This window comes from Eulemur rufifrons, chromosome 17 (genome assembly GCF_041146395.1).
Source record: "Eulemur rufifrons isolate Redbay chromosome 17, OSU_ERuf_1, whole genome shotgun sequence".
In the NCBI taxonomy this organism is placed as follows: domain Eukaryota; kingdom Metazoa; phylum Chordata; class Mammalia; order Primates; family Lemuridae; genus Eulemur; species Eulemur rufifrons.
The window spans coordinates 50,496,664-50,520,841 of record NC_090999.1 but is presented as its reverse complement, the minus strand read 5'-3'; the positions used below and the strand labels follow the sequence as shown (position 1 = coordinate 50,520,841).

The following is a 24,178-nucleotide window of genomic DNA, read 5'->3' as shown; positions in this document are numbered from 1 at the left end:
GAATCCACAGAGAAAAGACTACTCCACATCTACCTTTAAAGGCTTAAAAACAAACCTTGAAAGTATCAAACTAAACCAAAATTAACTTCATTTTCTACCAAAACAAAATCCAACATTCAGTAAAGAAAGACAACAAAACTTAAACACTCAACAAATAACATTCAAAATGTCTAGCATATAATCAGAATTACTTTATCCCAAGATGCAGGAAATGTGACTAATAATCAAAAGGAAGATCAATAAATAGAAACATATGTGACAGAAATGCTGGAATTAGCAGGCATGAACATTAAAACAGCTATTATAATTATTGTCCAAATATTGAAAGAAAAACATAAGCATTGTAAGAAGAGAAATGGAAGATATAAAAAAGAATCACATGGAACTTCTAGAAATGAAAATACAAGTTCTAAAATGAAACAGTCACTGGATGGAACTAAGAGCAAATTAGACACTCCAGAAGAAAAGATCAGTAACTAGAAGACATGCTAATTAAAACTATTCAAATTGAACCACAGAGATTACAAAACAGCTAAAAGAAAATGAACAGGCCGAGCGCGGTGGCTCACACCTGTAATCCTAGCACTCTGGGAGGCCGAGGTGAGAGGATCGCTTGAGGTCAGGAGTTCAACACCAGCCTGAGCAAGAGCGAGACCCTATCTCTACTAAAAATAGAAAGAAAATTACCTGGATAACTAAAAAATATATGGAAAAAATTAGCTGGGCATGGTGGCACATGCCTGTAGTCCCAGCTACTCGGGAGGCTGAGGCAGAAGGATTGCTTGAGCCCAGGAGTTTGAGGTTGCTGTGAGCTAAGCTGACACCACGGTACTCTAGCCTGGGCAACAGAGTGAGACTGTCTCAAAAAAAAAAAAAAAAAGCAAAAACAAAACACAAAAGAAAATGAACAGAGCCTCAGTAGGTCACAGAGCTAAGAAATTCAACAAACCTCCAGAAGGATAAACCAAAAGCAAACCATACTAAAATACTAAGATATAATACAATTTCTGAAACCCACTGATAAAAAGAAAATCTTAAAAGGAGCCAGAGAATAAGAACATCATAAGCACAGAAGGACAAAGGTAATAATGACAGACTTCTCATTAGAAACTACGAAAGCCAGAAGAAAATGGAGAGATATTTTTAAAGTGCTGCAAGAAAAAAAAAAAAAAACTGACAACCTATGCAGGAAAAACATCTTTCAAAAAATGAAGGTAAATGACAACTTTTTTCAAAAATTGATTGAATTCATCACCAACAGTCATAAACTATAAGAAAAGTTTAAAAAGTTCTTCAAGCAGAACGAAAATGTTATTAGTTAAAAACTAGGATATACACAAAGAAATAAAAAGCATGGTAAATGGTAAATATGAGAGTATATGTAAAAGACACTTTTCTCACTTTTATTGCTTATTTAAAAAATACTTAACTTTATAACAAAAATAATAACCATGTATTGTGGTGTTTATAAAATATATAGAAGTAAAATAATGACAAAAACAGCACAAAGGATGTGAGAGAGTACATAGAAGTACAGATTCTTTTTGACCTACAGTGGGGTTACACCCTGATAAACTCATCATAAGTTAAGATATCATAAATTGAAAATGCATTTAGTATGCCTAAACTACCAAATATCATAGTTTAGCCTATCCTACTTTAAGTGCTTAAGTGGTGCTGAGAACACTTACATTAGCCTACAGTTGGGCAAAATCATCTCACACAATGCCAATTTTATAATAAAGTGGAGAATATATCTTGTAATTTATTGAATACTGAAAGTGAAAAATAGAATGGCTGTATAGGTACTCAAAGTACAGTTTCTACTGAGTGCATCTCACTTTTGCACCATTGTAAAGCTGAAAAATTATAAGTTGAACCATCATAGAAATAAGAATTCTATTCTATCATAAGTCAGGGACCATCTATGTAATGTAAGATTCTTTTGTTATAGACTAAGGAGTATACTATTATTTGAAAGCACACTATGATAAGTTAAAAAGTAGATACTGTAAACCTAAGAACAACCATTTAAAGAAAAGAAACAAACATAGCTAATATGAAATGGAATCACAAAAATTACTCATTAACACAAAAATGCAGGGGAAAAGTGAAAAGGAAATAAAGAGCAATAAAGGAAAAATTAGAAACAAATACTATGTGATAGACTTATATTTTATCATATAAATATTTCCATTAAATTAATGTAACTACTAGTTACATTAAATGTCAGTGTTCTAGGCACTCCAGTTAAACCAAGTATATACTTGGTCTACAAGAAAAATCTAGTTTAAATAAACATAAAGACATAGATTATCTAAAAGTAAAAGGATAGAATAAAATATGCCATAAAAACACTGCTTATAAGAAAGCTGGAGTGACTATATTAATGTCAGATGAAGCAGATTTCGAGCCAGATAGATTCTAGGGATAACTAGGGACACTCCATTACAATAAAAGAATCAGATCATCTAGAAGGCATAACAATTCCAAATATGAATGCACTCAATAGCAAAGCATCAATACACATGAAGCAAAAACTGATAAAACTGAAAGGAGGAATAGACAACTCCACAATTATACTTAGAGACTTTCTCTTGCAGCAATTGATATAACAAATAGAGGATGAGTAAGTACATAAAACACTTGAAAAACACCATTAAGCAACACATCATAATTTATGTTTATAGAACACATTATCCAATAACAGCAGAATGCACATGTTTTCCAGGTGCACATGGAACATTCACCAAGATATACCATATGCTGAGCCATAAAACAAGCCTCAGTACATTTTGAAGATTGAAACCATACACAATGTTCTCTAACCACAACAGATGTAAATCAGAAGTCAATAATAAAGTTATCCGGAAAATTCACGAATACTTGGAAATTAAACAACATGCTTCTAAGTAACCCATTGTGCAAATAAGAATCACAAAGAAAATTAGAATATATTTGAACTGAATAAAAATAAAATGAAATCAAAATTTTGGATGTAGCTAAAGCCATACTTAAAGGGAAATTTATACTTTAGAAGCTTATATTAGAACAGAAATGGGTCCAAATTCAATGATCTAAGATTCACCTAGAAACTGGGGAAAAAATAAATTAAATCCAAACTAAGAAGAAAGAAGAATATAATAAATTTAAAAACAGAAATTAATGAATAGAAGACAAGTAAATAATAGACAAACTCAATTAATCCAAAAGCTGTTTTTTTGTTGTTATTTTTTTGTTTTTTTGAGACAGAGTCTCACTCTGTTTGCCTGGACTAGAGTGCCATGATGTCAGCCTAGCTCACAGCAACCTCAAACTCCTGGGCTCAAGCCATCCTCCTGCCTCAGCCTCCTGAGTAGCTGGGACTACAGGCATGTGCCACCATGCCCGGCTAATTTTTCTATATATATTTTTAGCTGTCCATATAATTTCTTTCTATTTTTAGTAGAGACGGGGTCTCGCTCTTGCTCAGGCTGGTCTTGAACTCCTGAGCTCAAACAATCCGCCCACCTCGGCCTCCCAGAGTGCTAGGATTACAGGCATGAGCCACCATGCCTGGTCCAAAAGCTGTTTCTTTAAAAGTCAATAAAACTGATAAACTTCTAGCAAGATTGATCAATTAAAAAAAGATAGAAGACACCAATAACTGACATCAGGACCCTACAGCCACAAAAAGGATAATAAGGGAATATTACAAATAAATTTATATGAATAAATTCACAATCTAGGTAAAATAAACATATTCCTAGAAATACCCAAAGTACTAAAACTCACTCAAGAAGAAATATTTTAAAATCTAAATTTCCCTATATTTACTAAAGAAATTGAATTTGTGTTTAAAAAACTGCTTACAAAGAAAACTTCAATCCCAGAGACATTCTCTGGTGAAGTCTACAAAATGTATAAGGAAGAAATAATACCAACCCTACAAAAACATTTTCATAAAATTGAGCAGCAGGAAATCCTTCACAGGTCATGTTATAAGGCCAGCATTATCCAGATACCAATAAATAAAATAAAAGACAGAACAAAAAAAGAACAGTGCAGAAACAAATATATCCCTGAACATAAATGCAAAAATCTTTGACAAAACTGATCAAATCAAATGGAGCAACATATTAAAAAGAGAATACACCATGACCAAGTGGTGTTTATCGCAAACATGCAAGGTTAGATTCAATTCAAAAATAAATGTGCAAAAGAATGAAGTTGGACTCTTAGCAACCCCACTACATAAGACTAAAAACATATCAAAAACTAAATTTAAGAGCTAAAACTATAAACTTCCTAGAAGAAAACACAGGGGCAAATCTTAATGACCTCAGATTTGCCAGTAGTTTCTTAAATATGATACCAAAAGCACAAATAACAAACAAAAAAAAATAGACTTCCTCAAATTTAAAAACTTTTCTACATCAGAGGATACTATCAAGGGAGTAAAAAGGGCCGGGTGGTGGCTCACGCCTGTAATCCTAGCACTCTGGGAGGCCGAGGCAGGTGGATCACTCGAGGTCAGGAGTTCAAGACCAGCCTGAGCAAGAGCGAGACCCCGTCTCTACTAAAAATAGAAAGAAATTATCTGGCCAACTAAAATATATATATAGAAAAAATTAGCCGGGCATGGTGGCGCATGCCTGTAGTCCCAGCTACTCAGGAGGCTGAGGCAGGAGGATTGCTTAAGCCCAGGAGTTTGAGGTTGCTGTGAGCTAGGCTGATGCCATGGCACTCACTCTAGCCCGGGCAACAAAGCGAGACTCTGTCTCAAAAAAAAAAAAAAAAAAGGGAGTAAAAAGACAACCAAAAAGGGGAGAAAATATCTGGAAATCATGTATTTAATAAGGGTCAAGTATTCAGAATATATTTTTTAAAACTCTTACAACTCAAATACAAAAGACAAAAAGCTCAATTCAAAAAGAGACAAGGAACTTGAATAGATATTTCTACAAATAAGACACACAAGTGGCCAACAAATACATGAAAAGATGCTCAATATCATTAGTCATCAGGGAAATGCAATTCAAAACTATGATGAATTGAAAACTATAGTTGACCCTTGAAGAACACAGGTTTTGAACGGTGCAGGTCCACTTATACATGAGTTTTCTTCTGCTCTGCCACCACTGAGATAGCAAGACCAACTCCTCCTCTTTCCTCTCCTCCTCAGCCTACTCAAAATGAAGATGAGGATGAAGACCTTTATAATGACCCACTTCCACTTAATGAGCAGTAAATATATTTTTCTCTTCCTTATGAATTTCTTAATAACATTTTCTTTTCTTTAGCTTACGTTATTGTAAGAATACAGTATATAATACATATAACGTACAAAATATGTGTTAATCAACTGTTTATGTTATTAGTAAGGCTTCTGCTCAATAATAGGCTATCAGTAGACAAGTTTTTAGGGAGTCAAAAGTTATACAGGCAAAATCAAGATGGAAATTAAAAAATTTTTTTGAATTGAAAAACTTTTAGTGACACAAGCTACCAAAATCGCTGGGATACAGTAAAAGCAGTGCTAAGAGGGAAGTTCACAGCACTACATGCTTACATCAAATTAACAAACTAATGTTACATCTTAGGGAACTAGAAAAACAAGAACAAACCAAACCCAAAGCTAGCAGAATATAAGAAATAACAAAGATCAGAGCATAACTAAATGAAATTGAAACAAAACAAAACAAACAACAACAAAAAAAACTCAAAGGATCAATGAAATAAACAGTTGTTTCTCTGAAAACAGAAACAAAATCAACAGACCACTGGCTAAACTAAGAGAGAAGATTCAAATGAGCTCAATCAGAAATGAAAAAGGAGACATTACAATTAATACTACAGAAATACAAAATCATCTGATACTGTTATGAACACCTCTATGCACACAAACTAGAAAATCTAGAGAAAATAGATAGATTTTGAAATGCACAGCCTCCCAAGCTTGAATCAGGAAGAAACAGAAATCCTGAACAGACCAATAATGAGTAGTGAAATTGAATCAGTAATAAAAAAAAAATTCCCAACCCCCAAAACAGCCCAGGACCAGATGGATTCACAGACAAATCCTACCAGATCTACAAAGAAGAACTAGTACCTATCCTACTGAAATTGTTCCGTAACATAGAGAAGGACAAAATCCTCCCTAACTCATTCGACAAAGCCAGTATCACCCTGATAACAAGACCAGGAAAGGACACAACAAAAAATGACAACTACAGACCAATATGCCTCGTAAACATAGATGCAAAAATCCTCAGCGAAATACTAGCAAACCAAATCCATCAGCACATCAAAGAAAAAAAAATTCACCATATCAAGTGGGTTTCATCTCAGGAATGCAGGGATGGTTCAACATATGCAAATCAATAAATGTGATCCACCACATAAACAGAATTAAAAACAAAAACCATACAATCATCTCAATAGATGCAGAAAAAGCATTCCATAAAATCCAGCACCCTGCACGATAAAACCCCTTAACAAACTAGGCATAGAAGGAACATACCTCAAAATAATAAAAGCCATATATGGCAAACCCACAGTCAACATCATATTAAACGGGGAAAAGTTGAAAGTATTCCCCTAAGAACTGGAACAAGACAAGGATGCCCACTTTCACCACTTCTATTCAACATAGTATTGGAAGTCCTAGCCAGAGCAATCAGGCAAGAGAAAAAAATAAAGGGTATCTAAATCAGAAAAGAAGTCAGACTATCCTTGTTTGCCACTGATATAATCCTATACCTAGAAAACCCTAAGGACTCCTCCAAAAGACTCCCAGAATTGATAAAATAGTTCAGTAAAGTCTCAGGTTACAAAATCAAATCAACATGTGCAAATTAGTAGCATTTCTACACACTAATAACAACCGAGCTGAGAATCAAATCAAGAATTTGGTCTCTTTTATAATAGCTGCAAAATAAATTAATTAATTAATTAATTAATTTAATGCCTTGGAATATACTTAACCAAGGAGGTGAATGACCTCTACAAGGAGAACTACAAAACACTAAAGAAAGAAATCATAGATGACACAAACAAGTGGAAACATATCCCATGCTCATGGATGATAAGAATCAACATCATTAAAATGTCCATACTGCCCAAGGTAATCTACAGATTCAATGCAATTCCTATCAAAATATCAACATCATTTTTCACAGAATTAGAAAAAATAATCCTAAAATTCATATGGGACCAAAAAAGAGCATGAATATCCAAAGCAATCCTGAGGAAAAAGAGCAAATCTGGAAGAATTACATTATCTGGCTTCAAATTATACTACAAGGCAATAGCAACCAAAACAGCATGGTACTGCTATACAAGGAGACACACAGACCAATGGAACAAAATAAAAAACTCAGAAATAAAGCCAAATACCTGTAACCAACTGATCTTCAACAAAGCAAACAAAAGCATACACTGGGGAAAGGACACCCTATTCAATAAATGGTGCTGGGAAAATTGGATAACCTCATGCAAAAGAATAAAACTGGATCCCTATATTTTACCATATACAAAAATTAACTCAAGATGGATTAAAGACTTAAATTGTAAGACTTGAAACCATAAAAATATTAGGAAAAAAACCTGTGAAAAACTATTCTTGATATTAGCCTAGGTAAAGAATTTATGACTAAGACTCCGAAAGCAAATACAACAAAAACAAAAATAAATAAATGAGACTTAATTAAACAAAAAAAGCTTCTGCACAGCAAAAGATATAATCAACAGAGTAAATATACAACCTACAGAATGGGAAAAAATGTTCACAAGCTATATATCTGACAAAAGACTAACATCCAGAATCTATAAGGAACTCAAGCAAATCAGCACGAAAAAAACAACCCCATTAAAAAGTGGGCAAAAGATATGAACAGACATTTTTCAAAAGAAGAGAATCAAATGGCCAACAAACATGAAAAAATGCTCAATGTCACTAATCATTAGGAAAATGCAAATTAAAACCACAATGAGATACCACCTTACTCTTGTCAGAAAGACCATTATTAAAAAGTCAAAAAACAACTGATGCTGGTGCAGATGCAGTGAAAAGGGAATGTTTATACATTGTTGGTGGGAATGTAAATTAGTACAACCTCTATGGAAAACAGTATTGAGATATCTCAAAGAACTAAACTATTCTGTGTTAGTCTGTTTTGCATTGCTGTAAAAGAAATGCCTGAGGCTGGGTAATTTATAAAGAAAAGAGGTTTATTCAGCTCATGGTTCTGCAGACTGTACAAGAAGCATGGCACCAGCATCTGCTTCTGGTGAGGGCTTCAGGGAGCTTCCAATCAAGGGGGAAGATGAAGGAGGAACAGGTGTGTCACATGGTGAGAGAAGGAGCAAGAAGGAAGAGGAGGTGCCAGCCTCTTTAAAACACCAGCTCTTGCATAAATTAATAAACCAAGAACTCACTCATTATCATGGGGAGAGCACTAAGCCATTCATGAGTGATCTATCCTCATGACCCAAACATCTCCCACCAGGTCCCACATTCAAGAACAAGGATCAAATTTCAACATGAGATTTGGAGGGGCCAAACATCCAAACCATATCACATTAGATCCAGCAATCCCACTACTGGGGATCTACCCAAAGGAAAAGAAATCATTTTATAAAAAAGACACCTGCTGTTTATCACAGCACAATTCACAATTGCAAAGATATGGAACCAACCTAAGTGCCCCAAAACTGATAAATGGATAAAGAAAATGTGGTGTGTGTGTGTGTGTGTGTGTGTATTGCGTCAAAAAGAATGAAATAATGTCTTTTGCAGCAACTTGGATGGAACTGGAGGCTATTACTCTAAGTAAAGTAACCCAGAAACCCAGAAAACCAAATGCTGAACCTTCTCACTTGTAAGTGGAAGCTAAGCAATGTGTATGCATGGTCATACAGAGTGACTTAAGGGACATTGGAGACTCAGAAGGAGGAGGATGAGAGGGAGTGTGGGATGAAAAATTACCTTTTGGGTACAATGTACACTATTCAGGTGATGGGTATATTTAAAAGCTTAGGCCAGCTGCAGTGGCTCATGCCTGTAGTCCTAGCACTTTGCGAGGCCAAGGCAGGAAGATCGCTTGAGCCCAGAAGTTTGAGGTTGTAGTGAGCTACAATGGAACCACCGCAATCTAGCCAGGGCAACAGAGTGAAATCTTGTCTCTAAATAAATATATAAATACATAAGTATGACACATGTTCAAATAATAACTTGTACATAAATGTTCATAGCAGCACTATTCACAATAGTGAAAAGGTAGAAATAGCCGAAATGCTCATCAATGGATGAATGAATAAACAACATGTGGTATATCCATGCAATGGAATATTATTTGGCCATTTAAAAAATGAAGTACTGATGCATGCTACAACATGGATGAATGTTGAAAACATGCTGTGTGAAAGAAGCCGAACACAAAGGTCACATATTCTGGTTCCATTTATAAATATCCAGAACAGGCAAATCCAGAAACAGCAGGTTGCTACCAGGGGCTGGGGTAATGAGAAGTGACTACTTAATGGGCATGGAATTTCCTTCTGAAGTAATAAAAAACGTTCTGGATCCAGACAGGAGTAATGGTTGCATAACATTGTGAACACACTTAATACTACTTATACACTTTAAAATGGTTAACATGGTGAGTTTTGTATGTATTTTACCACAATAAGAAAGTCAAAGTGAGTCATCACTTTAAAAGAATAAAAGAAAAAACACACAGCATCTCAACAGATGTAAGAAAACCACTTGACAACTCACTATTTATCCATGAGAAGTATTCTAAGTCAAGAAACGTAACTTTTTCAACCTGATAAAAAGCATATGCAAAAAATCCACAGTAGGAATCATACTTAAAAGTAAAAGATTGAATGCTTTTCCCTAAGATCAAGAACAAGGCACAGATGTGCATTATCACAGTATTTATATCGGCAGCCCTAGCCAATACAATAAAGCAAGAAAAAGAAATGTAAGATACACAGTATGGAAAGGAAGAAATACAACTTTGTTTATTCATAGACAACATAATTGTATACATAGAAAATCCTAAAGGCTACAAAATCAGCTATTAGAACTAATAAATAGCAAAATCACAGGATACAAGGTCAATCAACAAAAATCAATTGTATTATATATGCCACCAATGAAAAATTGGGAATTGAAATTTAAAATACTATTTACAACGATATTTAAAAAGCATAAAAATTTCTCTGTGGACCTTCTCACTGAAAGCTATAAAACACTGATGAGAGAAATTTAAAAAATACAAAGGCAAGCCACAGACTGGAGAAATATATTCAAAAACTTGTATCCAGAATATATTAAAAAGTCCTACCCGTCCATAATCAGAAGACAAACAACCCAGTTAAAAATTGGGCAAAATATGTGCAACAGATACTTCATAATAAAAGGAAGAAAAATAGCCAGTAAGCACATAAAAAATGTTCAGCATCAATTAGTCATCAGTGAAATGCAAATAAAATCACAATGAGATATCACTACACAGCCACTAAAATGGCTAAAATGCAAAAGGCTGACAATACTAAGTGTGAGTAAGGATGTGGAGCAACTGGAATTCTCAGACACTGCTGAAGGGAACGTAAATTGATAATAGCCACTTTTAGAAAACAATCTAACAGTTTCTTATTAAACATACTTACCATAGAACCGTGAAATTTCATTTTTAGGCATTTACCCAAGAGAAATGAAAACGTTTGTTCAAAGGCTTGTCCATGGATGTTCATAGCAACTTTTTAAATAATAGCCAAAAACTGAAAACAACCCAAATGTTCATCAGCAGGTGAACAAGGAAGCAAATTGTGGCACCTCCATAATAGAGACTATTACTCAAAGATAAAAAGTGACAAACTAATGATACACACAGCAACAAGTATGAATCTCAAAAGCCTTATCCTGGGTGAAACGAGACACGAAAGGCTACATGTATGATTTCATTGACATGAAACTCTTAAAAAGACAACTCTAGTCTACTGGAGTAGGACAAAAACCAGCGGCTACTTGAGGTCTTTGTTGGAACTGGTCTTCATCTAGATTGTGGTAATGTCTGCATGGACACATTACATGATGACATATTTTGTCAAAACTCATCAAACCATACATTTTAAAAGGTGTAGATTTTATGCACATAAATTATACCTCAATAAAGTTTATTTTTTAAAAACCTTACAGCATTTACCTAATGTTATAGATTGAAGTGTGTCCCCTAAAATTCACAGGTTGAAGCCTCAACCCCCAATGTGACTGTATTTAGAGATGGGCCCTTTAGGGTGGTAGCTAAAGTGAAATGAGGAAAAGGGAGGGCCCCTAATCCAGTAGCACTGGTGCCTTCACAAGAAGAGGAAGAGACACCATAGAGCTCTTTCGACACACGCACAGACAAAAAGCCATGTGAGGACACAGCAAGAAAGTGGCTATGGACAAGCCAGTAAGAGAGGCCTCACCAGAAACCAACCCTGACAGCACCTTGATCTTGAACTTCCAGCCTTCAGAACTGTGGAAAAGGGAGCATCTGTTGTTTAAGCCACCCGGTGTGTGGTATTTTGTTCCGGCAGCCCGAGAAGACTAATATACCTGAACACTTGGCATAAGAAGATAACAAATTCACCATTCCTTACTAATCATATTATTCTTGGGCCTATTTTATCTTTCACCAACTGAAGTTTTCCTAAAATATGTATTAAGAGACCAACAGTTGTTTTAATTCTGCAGAAGCTCTTGGCCAACAGATCAGACAGCCAGTTCATACGTGAAAGCCAAAGTGATGATGGCAACACAACTTTCAGGCCTGTAAAAGCCATCATTGATCCCAGTCAGACCTTGAGCTCCCATTGGTTCTCATCGTTCCACTGTTTATGGTTCGCTTACTAGGAAGAGTATTTTCTCAGCTAACAAACTATGATCTACCCCTTTCCTTTAAAGATATCTTAGGAGCACTCAAAGTTGGGTTATGAGGAAAGACTTCCAGGTGGAGAGGGGCCTTTATTTTGACCATGGCAGGTTGAGCTGTTACAGTCAAGGTCTGGCCTTAGATCTCCCTGGAAGGGCACAGTAGAGTTCAAGAACCACATCAGACCATGGTTACCCATGATATCAACTCAGGTCATCTGAGTCAACTCACAGAGAAAAATTAACGAGAATATGGGCAAAGGGCAGGGCCAGGCGGCAAGCCTGACCAACAGGCTGACGATCAAAACTCACACTATGTTAGTGCTGGAAGCGGCCTTAGAGATATTATAATGTCACCCTAGATCTTTCTCTCACCCCATGTTCCATCTGCCTGCAAATCCTGATAGCTCCACTTACAAAATCAATTCAGAATCTGACCATTTTTCACCGTCTTCACTGCTACCCTCATGGTCTGAGTCACCATCATCTTTTGCCTAGATATATGATGGCCTTCTAGTGCACCTCCCAGCTTCACCTGGCTCTCCATACACAGCCAGGGAAGCCTCCTGCCACCTCAGTCAGATCCCCTCACTCCAATCTGGCCCAGTCTTTATAGGAGACCACAGGTCCTAAGCAGTCTGGCTCTCTATGACCTCTCTGCCTTCAGCTCCTACTGTCCTCCCTTGTTCACTCTCTCCTGCTACCCTAGCCTCCTTGCTGCACCTTGAACACACCAACATGTTCCCTCAGGGCCTCTGAACTTGCTGTTCCTCCTGCTTGGAATGCTCCTCCTCAAATACCCACATGACTCACTTCTCACTCCCTTCAAGCCTCAGCTCAGATGTTACCTGACCAGGGAGGCCTTCTCTGACCCCCTGTTTAATACAGCAAGATTCCCCAGCCATCCTGGGAAGCCCTTGCTGCTCTTTCCTGGTTTATCTTTCTCCCTAGTGCTTATCACCGTCCAACTCTTTCTTTCTTCCTTTCTACTCCCTCCTTTCTTCCACCCCTTTCCTTCTTAACTTTCTCCCACACTACTAGGTAAGCTCCAAGAGGGGAAGAACTTTGGTACATATTAGATGCTCAATACATATTTGTGGCGTAACTAATAGAAACCTGCTCCTTTAAGGTTGAGAAGTCAGAGGGAGGAAGCAAGGCTGCCCTTGTCTGCCTTGTCCGGTGGCCCTGGCCCTGGCTGCTCGCAGCTCTCATCACCCTCCCGATTTCAAGCCACAGGGACACCTGTGCTTGTGCTTGCACTTGGGGTGGTGCAGAGTAGAACCGTGCAGACTGAGCAAATCCCTCTTAAGGCAGAGGGAGGAGCTTCGGGGAGCTACACCTGAGCATTTGAGGCAGGTGGGAGCAGACAAAGCAGTGGTTTCTAGCTTCTTTTCTTCCCTCCCACAACTGAGGGCTACGCTTTTCCCCAGAACTTCCTCATCGATGCACTGGTTCAGAAGCCACAAGATATTGATTCTGTCAGCCCTCAGGTCACTCATGCAGGGCCTGGAGCAGACACAGGGGCCTATCCACTGACTCGAATGTCCCAGACAATATTTCCATTGTCCTCTGTGTGCTGAGATGCAAAAGGTTCAGGACACACTGCTTCATCCTTCCTCCAAGCAGTCTTCCCTCTATTCCCCTACCCCTTCCTCCTCCTCCCCCCTTCTGCCTATTTACCTCCTGTGCAATCCTCGCAGCCGTGGGAGGGGATTGTTGCAGAGATCAGTGGGTGAGCTGTGGCTTTTCTGACAGAAGTTATTCCACAACATGAGTGACAGCAAGTTGAGAACTCCCAGCGCACGCCGTATTAAAAGATCCGAAATGCCCTTCCTTAACCACAAAATCTGCTCAATAAAAGACAGATGGTGAAAATACTGCAGTGGCCATTGTTCCTCTAAAAGATGCTAAAACTGAGTTTTTCCTCTTGGAGACCTGAAAATGAGTATTGCAAATTGATGCTCTGTAAGCAGAAATGCTGTTTGATGGGCTGTTTGACAGAGATGCTCATAGTAAGCCCTTTATCAATATCATTTCTCTCGATCTTCCCAATATCATTCCATCACCAGCCTGGACAGATCTGGAACTCCCCTACTTTCGAAAGTACTCTTAGGCTACAAATAAGGTCTTTTGTACAGTTTTCAAAACAGACAGGATTTGATGAAAGCTCTCTGAGCAATTTAATTTTCCTTTCTATTCATTTTATTGCAATAAGGATAGTCTTGAATTTGCTTTTAAAAAATACTAAATGAAACTAGATACTAAAACTAGAAATCACTTGTTTCCCTACTAATCAGCCATGGCCTTCTAGCATGTGTTCACTGGTAAAGAACTCATGGAGTGTTAATACATTCATTAAGTCCCTTACTTTCTTAGTAATGTCCCACGCTCCATAGGTCTCGCTCAGAAGGAGTAATATTTACAGTGGAGGACATTGGCTGGTCATGGATGTTAGGTGGTTGCTTTTTCATTTGTTTCTACCTCAGTTTAATTGTCTCAATCTTCTAGGGAAAAGTTTAAACATTCTTTTAAAGATCAAAAGAAAGGCTGGGTCAGACAATACCAGGATCAGGAGTGTGCACCTTGGTACAAGCAGAGGAAAGCAGACTGCTTGACAGACAGGAGCTCTAGATGCTAGTCCTCTCTTTGTCACTTTTGCCTTATGTCGTCAGATCTGAAATGTCACTGATTGTAGGAAACACCATCACTCTATGTTTCACTAAGAAAAAAATGCTGCCCAATAAACAATGACCTAATGGCTTAATGACCGTCCTAAATGGTCCCACTAGCTTTCTCACTGCTTTGATCTATACATGGGATTAGGCCATTTCTCCTGCCTTCAGTTTAGTTACTTGACATGTAATGGGTAATCCTTTTGCACATCTCTCAGTAACAAAACATAAATCTAGCTTTGGGTACTTGTGGGTATCTTTTCTTCCTTAAAAGCACCTGGCTGCTACTTTGCAAAACAAACAAGCAAAACAAAACTGAAATTGCGTCATTCCTCCAATGACAAATATTTGCCTCATCAATATCAAATTTATACTCCATGCTCTATTTCCTTGACTCCCTGTGTAAACAGTAACTTTTTGTTTCAATGCCAAATCACAGTGTAACCTTTCTGAAATTATCTTAACCAGCAATTAAACTCGAAACATGTGTTATCAACAACTCACCTACTTCGACTGAAATGTTGAAAATACAAAAAGCTAAAAGTGTATACACACATTCATAGACAAATCCATTACAACCACCGCCTGGCTAGCAGCAGTTTATAAGACGCTGTCCCACTGAGATGCTGGTTCAGACTGGTAATCAATTCACGAGACACAGTAAGCTTTAATCTATCGCTGCCTTCTTTTACGGTAGGAAATGGGATGGGAAGTACAGTATGCGCAGTATCTGTTATCTCACAGGAAGGCCCAGCACCTAGCCACAACTGCAGAGTCTCGGCCTCCCTTCCCCCATGTGGGAGGTGCACATACTTGCCAGGGTTGATGTGCGTGGTCCATCCTGACCGGGAGAAGCCACTGCTTTGGCTCCTACTGGACTCTCTACTGCTCCAATCATGAAGGCCCAAGGCTACATGACAACTCACAGCTCTTCCAGTCCCAATGCAGTCCCAGGAATCACAGATTCCCAATTATCAAGACAGATAATCCACTCTAGGTACCGAGCCATCCAACTCCTTGTGTTTCTGGGGAAAAGCAGTGTGAGAAGGTACGTCTGCCGTCGTCTTCCCAGACACGTCAGTGGGAAAAGATTGCAGGCCTAACTCTTAGGTATTACTGACAACAAAACATATCCTGATTCCAGGGTCATTACAATGGGAGAGGAAGATGGTACCTCTCAAATAATTGAAATGCTGCTTTTACAAATCACTTTAACTGCCAACCCTCATTACCTCGACTGTAACAAGGATAATAATTTTAAGGGGCTATGTAAGGAGATACTCTCTTGTGTTCCTTTTTGGCTGTAAAATCAAATTGGGAACCTATGACTTTAACGTGTGTTAGCTGTCTTAAGATGGCAATGCAAGTACTGTCATACTAAGGAATCCATGCTTCCTGGGCACACCATGCAGCTGTGGGAGCTCGTGCAGCAGAACCTCTAGGTTTTCTGTGACGCTGGAGCATGGCCTGCGGTGCAGCACGCTGGGCCTGAAGGGCTCCAGGAGCTGAAGTTGCAAATTATAATGGTCACCATTTTTGATCCCTCATGTGTACCAACCACACACTAGATCACATAAATTATCTCGCTTAATTAGGACAATATCCCTGTGAGGGAAGTATTACTATTCCCGTTTTGCAGATAAGGAACCCTGCTGGTGAGTGATGGAGCTGGGATTAGACCCCAGGCCACCTGCTCTGGGCTTCATGCTCTCAACCACCGCGTTCACCGTCTCTCACCTACAGGCACCTGCCTCATATTGCACCATCAATAAAAGGTTACTTGATGCAAGTGGTAACACTGGGCCCCCTGACATAACACCCAGGGAATTCAGAAAATAATATTTTTATTAGGAAATCTGAGGGCAGTCCCTTCTTGATAGCTCTGGCAAAAAAAAAAAAAAGAAAAAAAAAAAGGAAATGTGAGTGCGGGAGGCAGGAGGAGATGGGTGTGAGGTGAAGAGGAAGATGACTCCATAAAGTGCTCAGAAACTTACTGGCCTCCCCAAATAAAAACAGGGGACTGCACCTCACTGTGTGCTGTCTGACAGAGACAGTGTGTTAGGGGCTGAATTGTGTTCTCCAAAAGTCATATGTTGAAGCTCTAACTCCCGGTACCTTGTAATGTAACTATATGTGGAGACAGAGTCTTTCAAGAGGAATTAATATTAAATGAGGTCATAGTGTGGGCCCTAATCTAATATGACCAGTGTCTTGATAAGAAGAGATTAGGACATAGACACACAGAGGGAAGACCATGTGAAGACACAGGGAGAAGATGACCATCTACAAGCAAAGAAGAGAGGTCCTCAGAAGAAACCAACCTTGCCAATGACTTGATCTTGGGCTTCTGGCCTCCAGAACTAGGAGGAAATAAATTTCTGTTGTGTAAGCCATCAGTCTTTGGTACTTTGTTATGGTAGCCCTAGCAGACTAATACAGAGTGCTATCTATTTACCATTTCCTCTTTCTAGACACACAGGAAAACGTTTCCCTCTCTCTGTGAATCGCAGTGAGGTCCATGTGACTAGTTCTTACCAAAAGACTGTAAATAAAAGAAATATGCTTCATTCCTGGGCTGAAGTGTTTAGGAGCAGGTGTTAATTTTCCACTGTCTCTGTTTCCTCTCCTGCCACGAGAGCATTGAGATGACACGTTCTAGACAGTGCAGTTACAAGATGGCAGAGCTTCTGTCAGTCAGCCTGGCTCCCTGAGTGACTGTGTGGAGCAGGGCACTCTGCTAACCTGCTTTGGATATAAAATGTCAATGAGAAATAAATCTTTTTATTTTCTTAAGCCACTGAGGTTTCAGGGTTGATTTTGACTGCAACACAGCCTAGCCACTTCTCAAACACACACATCTACCTCAGAAAAGCCAGGTGGTACCAAACACAGATATTTCAGGAGTTCATGCACTATTAGGTGAAACCATTAAATTGTTTTTGTAGGTAAAAAATGGTCAAATATAGATAACTTCATTTGTTCAACCTCTAATTGCACATATTTGCAGACTCTCACAGTTGGAAAAAGACCTTGGCAACCAACGAGTCCTACTACCTCTAATTTACAGATAATTCACCTGAGACAGACCCATTCAAATTAAATGATTTACCAAAAGTCCAAAAATATGGTAGTGGAAAAACTGGACCCAGAATCAGAAATTCCATTTCTTTTAGGCAAGGCAAGTTGACAGTATGTATTAAAAGTACCATTCTAATAGTAACCATGCTCTTTCACATAGCAATTCCACCTCCAGGAACTGATCCACCAGAAATATCTGAACAGGTATGCAGAAACATATAAGTAAAAGGATCCGCTATGCTAGCACTGTAAGTCATCGTGAAAATTTAGAAATAATCCAAATGCCCATTCACAGGGAAATGATTAAACAAATTATGGTTTACCCATCTGCACTCAAATCTATATAATTAGAAAGAGGTCGATCTCTTTGCTGATACAAAAAGTCATATGGATAAGAGCAAGAAAGTCCAAGTAGAAAAAGAGAAGAAAATGACCACTCTGAAAAGATTTTTACTCTCTATGCACTGAGACGCATAAAGTATCTGATTCTTATGAGGCATTTTTTGCCCTCCCTCCTTCTCTCCTCTTGCATATTGCCTGGCTCATTGTAAATAAACCCAGCTGGCCCACCTCCACCACCTACGAGCTGTGTAATCTCAGGCAAGAAGCTTCAGTTCCCCCATCTGCAAAATTGAAAGAAATAATAGCACTTCCTTCAGAAGGTGTTGATAGGATTACAGGAGACGTTGTACATAAAGAGCTTAAATGCCTAGCACACAGTAAGTACTTAATAAATATTCACCATGATGGTGATATTCATCTCTGAAAACCTGAAGAAACAAGGTTTTTTGTGGCTTGCGTTGTGTTTACTTTATCTCTTAAAAAATTATCTAGTAAAAAGAAACATAATAAATCACCTTGCTTACTTTCCTTCCTGAAACTAAATTAAAAAGCTAAAAAGCTAAAAAGCAGTGATTTTTTTTTTAAAGCAGGGTTTACCTCAATAAGCTCTGGCAATATTAGGCATTCCAATATTTAATGTAGCTTCTAAAGACAATTTCATTATTTCATTATCGAAATGATATGCTGCTTTTCTGATGATATTATTAATCACTGAGTCATTTCCAGGTAACTTAAGCAGCCTCCATGAGATGTGCGGCACACTGGGCCCTCTTCCATTGAGGGGTCTATCTGGGGCTTCTACTCTACTCATGCCTGTAACAGGGAGGTTGTGGCTAGGGTCTTCCACACGCACAGAAAGGATCTTTTCCTCTCAGAGTTATGTAACCAAACTCAAACTTAACAGGGACTTTCTGTGTGAAGTCCCTCCCAGTGCATTCTAAGCATTAACTAAACCAGTCGGGCTTATTTCCACAGACCTTAAGCCCGAAAGATTTGTGTAGTTTTATAAACAGATTGGAATTAAAATTCAATTCACCCACTGATCCAGTATCTCGTCAGTCCATAAACGCTCTTTGGAACCAAGTACAGTCTGTAGCAAGACTGCAGAGAACTAGTGAGCACTGGTAGGCTGTCTAAACTTGGCAGGTTAGGGCCAGAGTGGACCCCAGAATGAAAGGCTACTTTGCACCTTCCTGACAGCTGGGTCGGGACAGGTTGTGCGCTTGCCCAGAGCTTCACAGATGGCTAGTGGTACAGCTAGGGCTGAAACCCCACTCCCTGGCTTCCCAATCCATGGTCTTTCCACTACTGGTGAATTATCATTCTTGTGCTTTTGCTTCTTGGAAAACCGAGCGTCTACAAAGTTAAAGTAGCTCATTCAAGGTCAGAAGGGCAGTCAAGCAGAACTGGCAATGCAAGCATCGGATTATAAAACCGTAGAGGGCAGGTCCTCTGGCCCTCACCTCCCCCAGGGGTCCCTGTGTAAATGTTTTTGTTGATTGTCTCGCAACGTGCAGTTTAGAGGAAGTCTCTCTCTTAGGTTAGCACTGCACGTGTAACTTCAGGTTCAGACAGAATCATGTGTAACTGTCAGAGCAGGCACTCCCCCGTCCCTCTCCCCCACTTCCCAGGGCCATGACCTCAGGGCGAAGGTTGCTGGAGCAGATACCCACCGCTGAACTGCGGTGGTCTTACAGTCCTAACAACTCGCATCAGCGGTGTTTTTCTGGGGCCAGGAACCTGGAAACGGTAAACTGGCGTCAGATTGAGCCAGACGGCTAGTCCCGAGAGTACAGAAGAGTCTGTCGAAGGTTCAACACCCCTAGCCAAGCATTTGTAAAGGCTGGGGCAAGCCTCACCTCCCCCAACCGTCCCGAGGACCGTGTCTACTTGATCCTGGTAACTAAGTACATCTCAGGTGACACTATGTCGCCTAGCACTACGACCCCAAGTTCAGAGCGGCAGCGCAGCCTGCGCAGCTTCCCCCGTGGACCATGCTCCTCTCCCTGCGCTGCGGGCGGTTCTCAGGGGCACTTTCCTGCGGCTCCACGGCGCGAGGCTCTTTTTGCACGCATGTTCCACCTCTCCCAAGCGCCCCTGCTTCGTTCCCCTCCGCACATCCCTTCCCACGGGGAAGAGCTGGGTGGTTTATTCCTCACACCTCATCTACCTGCCCAGCGAGCTCTGGCCCTAGAACTGAGAGCAGGGTTGGGGGGAGTGGGAGGGAGGAGTCCTTGGTATTGCGGAGAACGGAATGCAGGAGCGAGGCACCAGGGCGCGCGCCTGCATACACACATAGACACACACACGCATGCACACACACACACACACACACACACACACGCATGCACACACCCCGGGCCAGGGCTGCCGGTGGTTCGCTTCCCAGGAGGGAAGCTACGCAGCCACGAGAAGCCGCGCCGCCGGGGAAGCGTGGGAAACGCCGGGCGCAACAGGCGCCCGGAGAGCCGGCCCGACGTGGAAACCGCTCGGGTTCACGTACGGAAGCGCGGCGAGCGTTGCAAAGAGCCCTGTAGACGAGAACGGAGGCTGTTTGTGGACGATTATTCAAATCGGGAATTATTACCCGGACGGTTACATTAGACCTTCGAGGTGCCTCCGGCCTGGGAAGGAAGAAGGGAGCTGGGCACCGGCACACAGAGACTAGGGGGAGGAAAGGAAAGGAAAGGAAAGGAAAAAGCCCCGCTAGCAGCGGGGTGTCTGAAAGGGGGCCCGGGAGACGGCTCTGGGCTTGTGCCTGCTTATCCTGCATGCCCAGCCCGGCTCGCCCGGGCGCCGGGTGCCCAGGTGAGAGGGGGCGGCCCTCGGACAGCGCGGGACGCTGTTCCCGCGCGGGGGGCCTTACCTGGCGCGCGCTCGGCGGGCGGTGCGGCTGGTCCATGCTGGCGGCGGGGGACTGCTGGGCGCCCCGGCGGTGCCCGGCGCCTCGGCCCGGCACAGAGGGCACAGGGCTGGCGCACCCTGCACCCCGCACCCCGGGCCTCGTGCCCACGTGAAGGGTCTGGTAGCTCCAAGGGACTCTGGCCGCGAGCCCGAGCCTCTGCGCGCCTTCACTCCCCAGACGCGTCCCCAGGCCAGCGGGTGCCTGGGTCCTAGCGCCCCTCCCAGAGTGTGGAGCCCCGACTTTGAGCCGGCTTAGCTACTCCACTCTGGGCAACGCCTCCCCGGCCCCCCTCACCCTCCAAGGAAGTGGAGTCTCGCTGGAGTCGCCTAACCTGGTGCCTTTCTTGGGACTTAGAGTTGGGGCTCCTTGCATCCTCTTTACCGTACTCACCCTCCTCCAATGTCCCCAAGAAAAGGAGGAAGGATCAGATTTGCCTGCATACTTCAACTCAAATTCATATACACTACGAATTTTAGAGAAATTTTCAAGTCAAAGATACTGGTCATTATACATATACGTAGACATCATATATAATAACGATAGATCTCCCTCAAAGACTTTTATATTCAAATACATATGTAAACAACATCCAATTGTGTGTGGGTCACAGATTGTGGGGACAATTTACAAACACGTCACACGTGGAACAAGCCCTAGGTTTGGCTACCCTTCTAGAACCCTCTTCCCCTCCCCCACCCTCTCCCCACTCCCCACCAATCTGTTTAGGGAGCTGGAATCATGAAAGGTCTAGGGAACCTGCGGCCTCAAGGCCACATGTGGCCCTCCAGATCCCCAAGTGTGGTCCCTTGATCGAATCCAAACTTCACAGAACAAATCTCTTTATTAAAAGGATTTGTTCTGTAAAATTTGGGTTCAGTCAAAAGGCGGCACTCAAGGATCCAGAAGGCCACACGTGGCCCCGAGGCCACAGGTTCCCCACCCCTGGAGCAGATACTAAGAAGCTTTCACACACTCTCAAAAAGTGATAAATTGTAGCTAATTAAATGCCTCAGCTGTAAATAGGCCTGGCATCTTGCTGTGGTTATTACCACACTTGGCCCATATCTGGCTCCTCTAGAGTTTGGGGGATTTCTAACAAAGACCCAGAAAGCCATTTGCAAAGGCCTTTCCTTTCTCAGCTGCCCACAGGGCTGAGTCAGTCCAGCCAAAACCAAGACCAACAACAATCTGTTCCTGCTGACCTTCTCATCCAGAGAAGCCTATGAGATTTCTAACGGCAGAAAAGAAAAACAAGTCATTTTTAGAAGTAAAACCTAGTTCCTGGGACATGGAGAGAGACAAAGGGAAAATTATTATTTTGGTGTTAGCTACAATCTATAAAGGCCACAATAAGGCCTGAATGCAGTATTAATACAGCCTTTATAGTCTTTTTCTAGGAGCTCAAAGTATTTTTTTACAAAAGCATTCTTCCCTGAGTGGACAAACTCTAAGATGGCCCCCAACTATTCCCACCTCCTGCTGTCCATGCCCTTGTGTCATCCCCTCCCCTTGAGTGTGGGTGGAACCTATGACTTGTTGCCTACCAATGGAACATGGCAAAGAGGACAGGAATGTCACTTCAGAAGTGCATATGGCAAGGAACTGAGGTGTGTTTGGCCAATAAGAAACTGAGTCCCCCATTCCAACAAATTGAAAGGAGCTAAATCCTGCCAAAAACCAGGAAAGCTTGAAAGTGAACCCTTCCCTAGCCGAGCCTTGAGATGAGACTGCAGCCCCAGCTGCCATATTGATTGCAGCTTTCAGAGGAGATCTAAAACAGAGGACCCAGTAAAACCATGTCCAGACCTCTGACCCACAGAAACAGTGAGATAATAAAAGTGTTTTAAACCACTAAATTTTTAATTCGTTATGTAGCAATAACAAAAGTCCTTCCACAGATGGAAAAGTGAAGCAAAAGGAGGTTAGGTGGAAGGATCAAGGTTACTTAGCTTAACAGAATAATCTGTCATCATTTCACATTCATAGCCTTTTTAAGCCTGTGCAGACAAGGAAAAGCAGAACAGCAAAGACATCAGATGGTAAATGTTCATGTTCAGGCTGAGATTTGGTGGGGGGTAAAGCAAAAGAAGAACTTTAAGAAAGTCTGAGGCAAAAATAACCCAGCAAATGAAAGAACAATTTGAAAAATGCCGGGTAAATTGACCTAGGTAAAAAACACAAATGTTTTCAGAAAGAAACATAAGTAAATTAAAAGGAAAACAATAACAAAGAGACAATGAGGGAGGGTAAAGGCATGAATCCTCTGAATCCAATCCCTTTTCTAATTATCTGTAAAAGATAAACAAAAGTCATATTATTAATTCCTATGCATGTGAGGATTTTCCAGAAGAGCCACTCAAGAAGTACTAGGAGGATGTCTGTGGCAACCAGCAGTTTGTCTATTCCTGAGATATTGCATAAAAACAGATGGTGTCTCAAAACTATTAGTCCGAGTTCTGAGGGTTTGCACATGGAACAATCTCCCCTTATCCATAGTTTCAGTTTTTGCAGTTTCAGTTATCCGCGGCCAACTGCAATCCCAAAATATTAAATGGGAAAATTCCAGAAATAAACAATTCATAAATTTTAAGTTGTGTGCCATTCTGAGTAGCATGATGAAATCTTGAGCTGTCCTGCTCAGTCCTGCCTGGGACACAAATCCTCGCTGTGTCCAGGTAGCCCCCCTGTACACACGCACTATCCACCCATGAGTCACTTAGTAGCCCTCTCAGTTATCAGATTGTCTCAGTATTGCAGTGCTTGTGTTCAAGGAACACTTATTTTACTTATTATAGTAACGGTCCCAAAGTGCAAGAGTAGTGATGCTGGCAATTTGGATATGCCAAAGAGGAGCCATAAAGAGCTTCCTTTAAGTGAAAAGGTCAAAGTTGTAGAAGGGAAAGGAAAGAAGGAAGAAACGAGAAAGAAAGCAAAGGGACATAACAAAGAAAGAGAAGGAAAGGGAATTGAACCAAAGGGAAGGAGAGAAAGAAAGAAAAGAAACCAAAGGCACAGAATTTGCAGTCCAGCTGGGGGTGGGGTAGGGGTGTCTCAAATCCCATAATGAAGTTTGCTCTCCCACTTCCTGTTGCCTCCTGGGCATCTCTAAGTGTGAGTCCCATCAATATCTCACCACGAGAGCTTCTGCACCAGAAAGCATCATCTCCCTACCAAATCTGATTCCTAGTGGTTAATGCTACTAACAACTCTCCAAACTCAAACCATGACCATCTGTCTTTCCTTCTCCCTTGCTCTCCATACCAACCAGTCATCACC

At 40.8% G+C, this 24,178-nt stretch overlaps 1 protein-coding gene across 8 annotated transcripts in view; it reads right to left on the bottom strand.

Moving 5' to 3' along the window:
• Positions 1 to 21,040, bottom strand: part of PDE8B (phosphodiesterase 8B) — a 223,765-nt gene extending 202,725 nt beyond the window's left edge. For all 8 annotated transcript variants that reach the window (XM_069492718.1, XM_069492723.1, XM_069492721.1 and 5 more), the window contains exon 1: positions 20,864 to 21,040. In XM_069492718.1, the coding sequence (XP_069348819.1) occupies positions 20,864 to 20,899 (36 nt within the window). In that variant the 5' untranslated portion in view covers positions 20,900 to 21,040. The remainder of the gene's footprint in view (positions 1 to 20,863) is intronic.
• Positions 21,041 to 24,178: the final 3,138 nt, after the last annotated feature.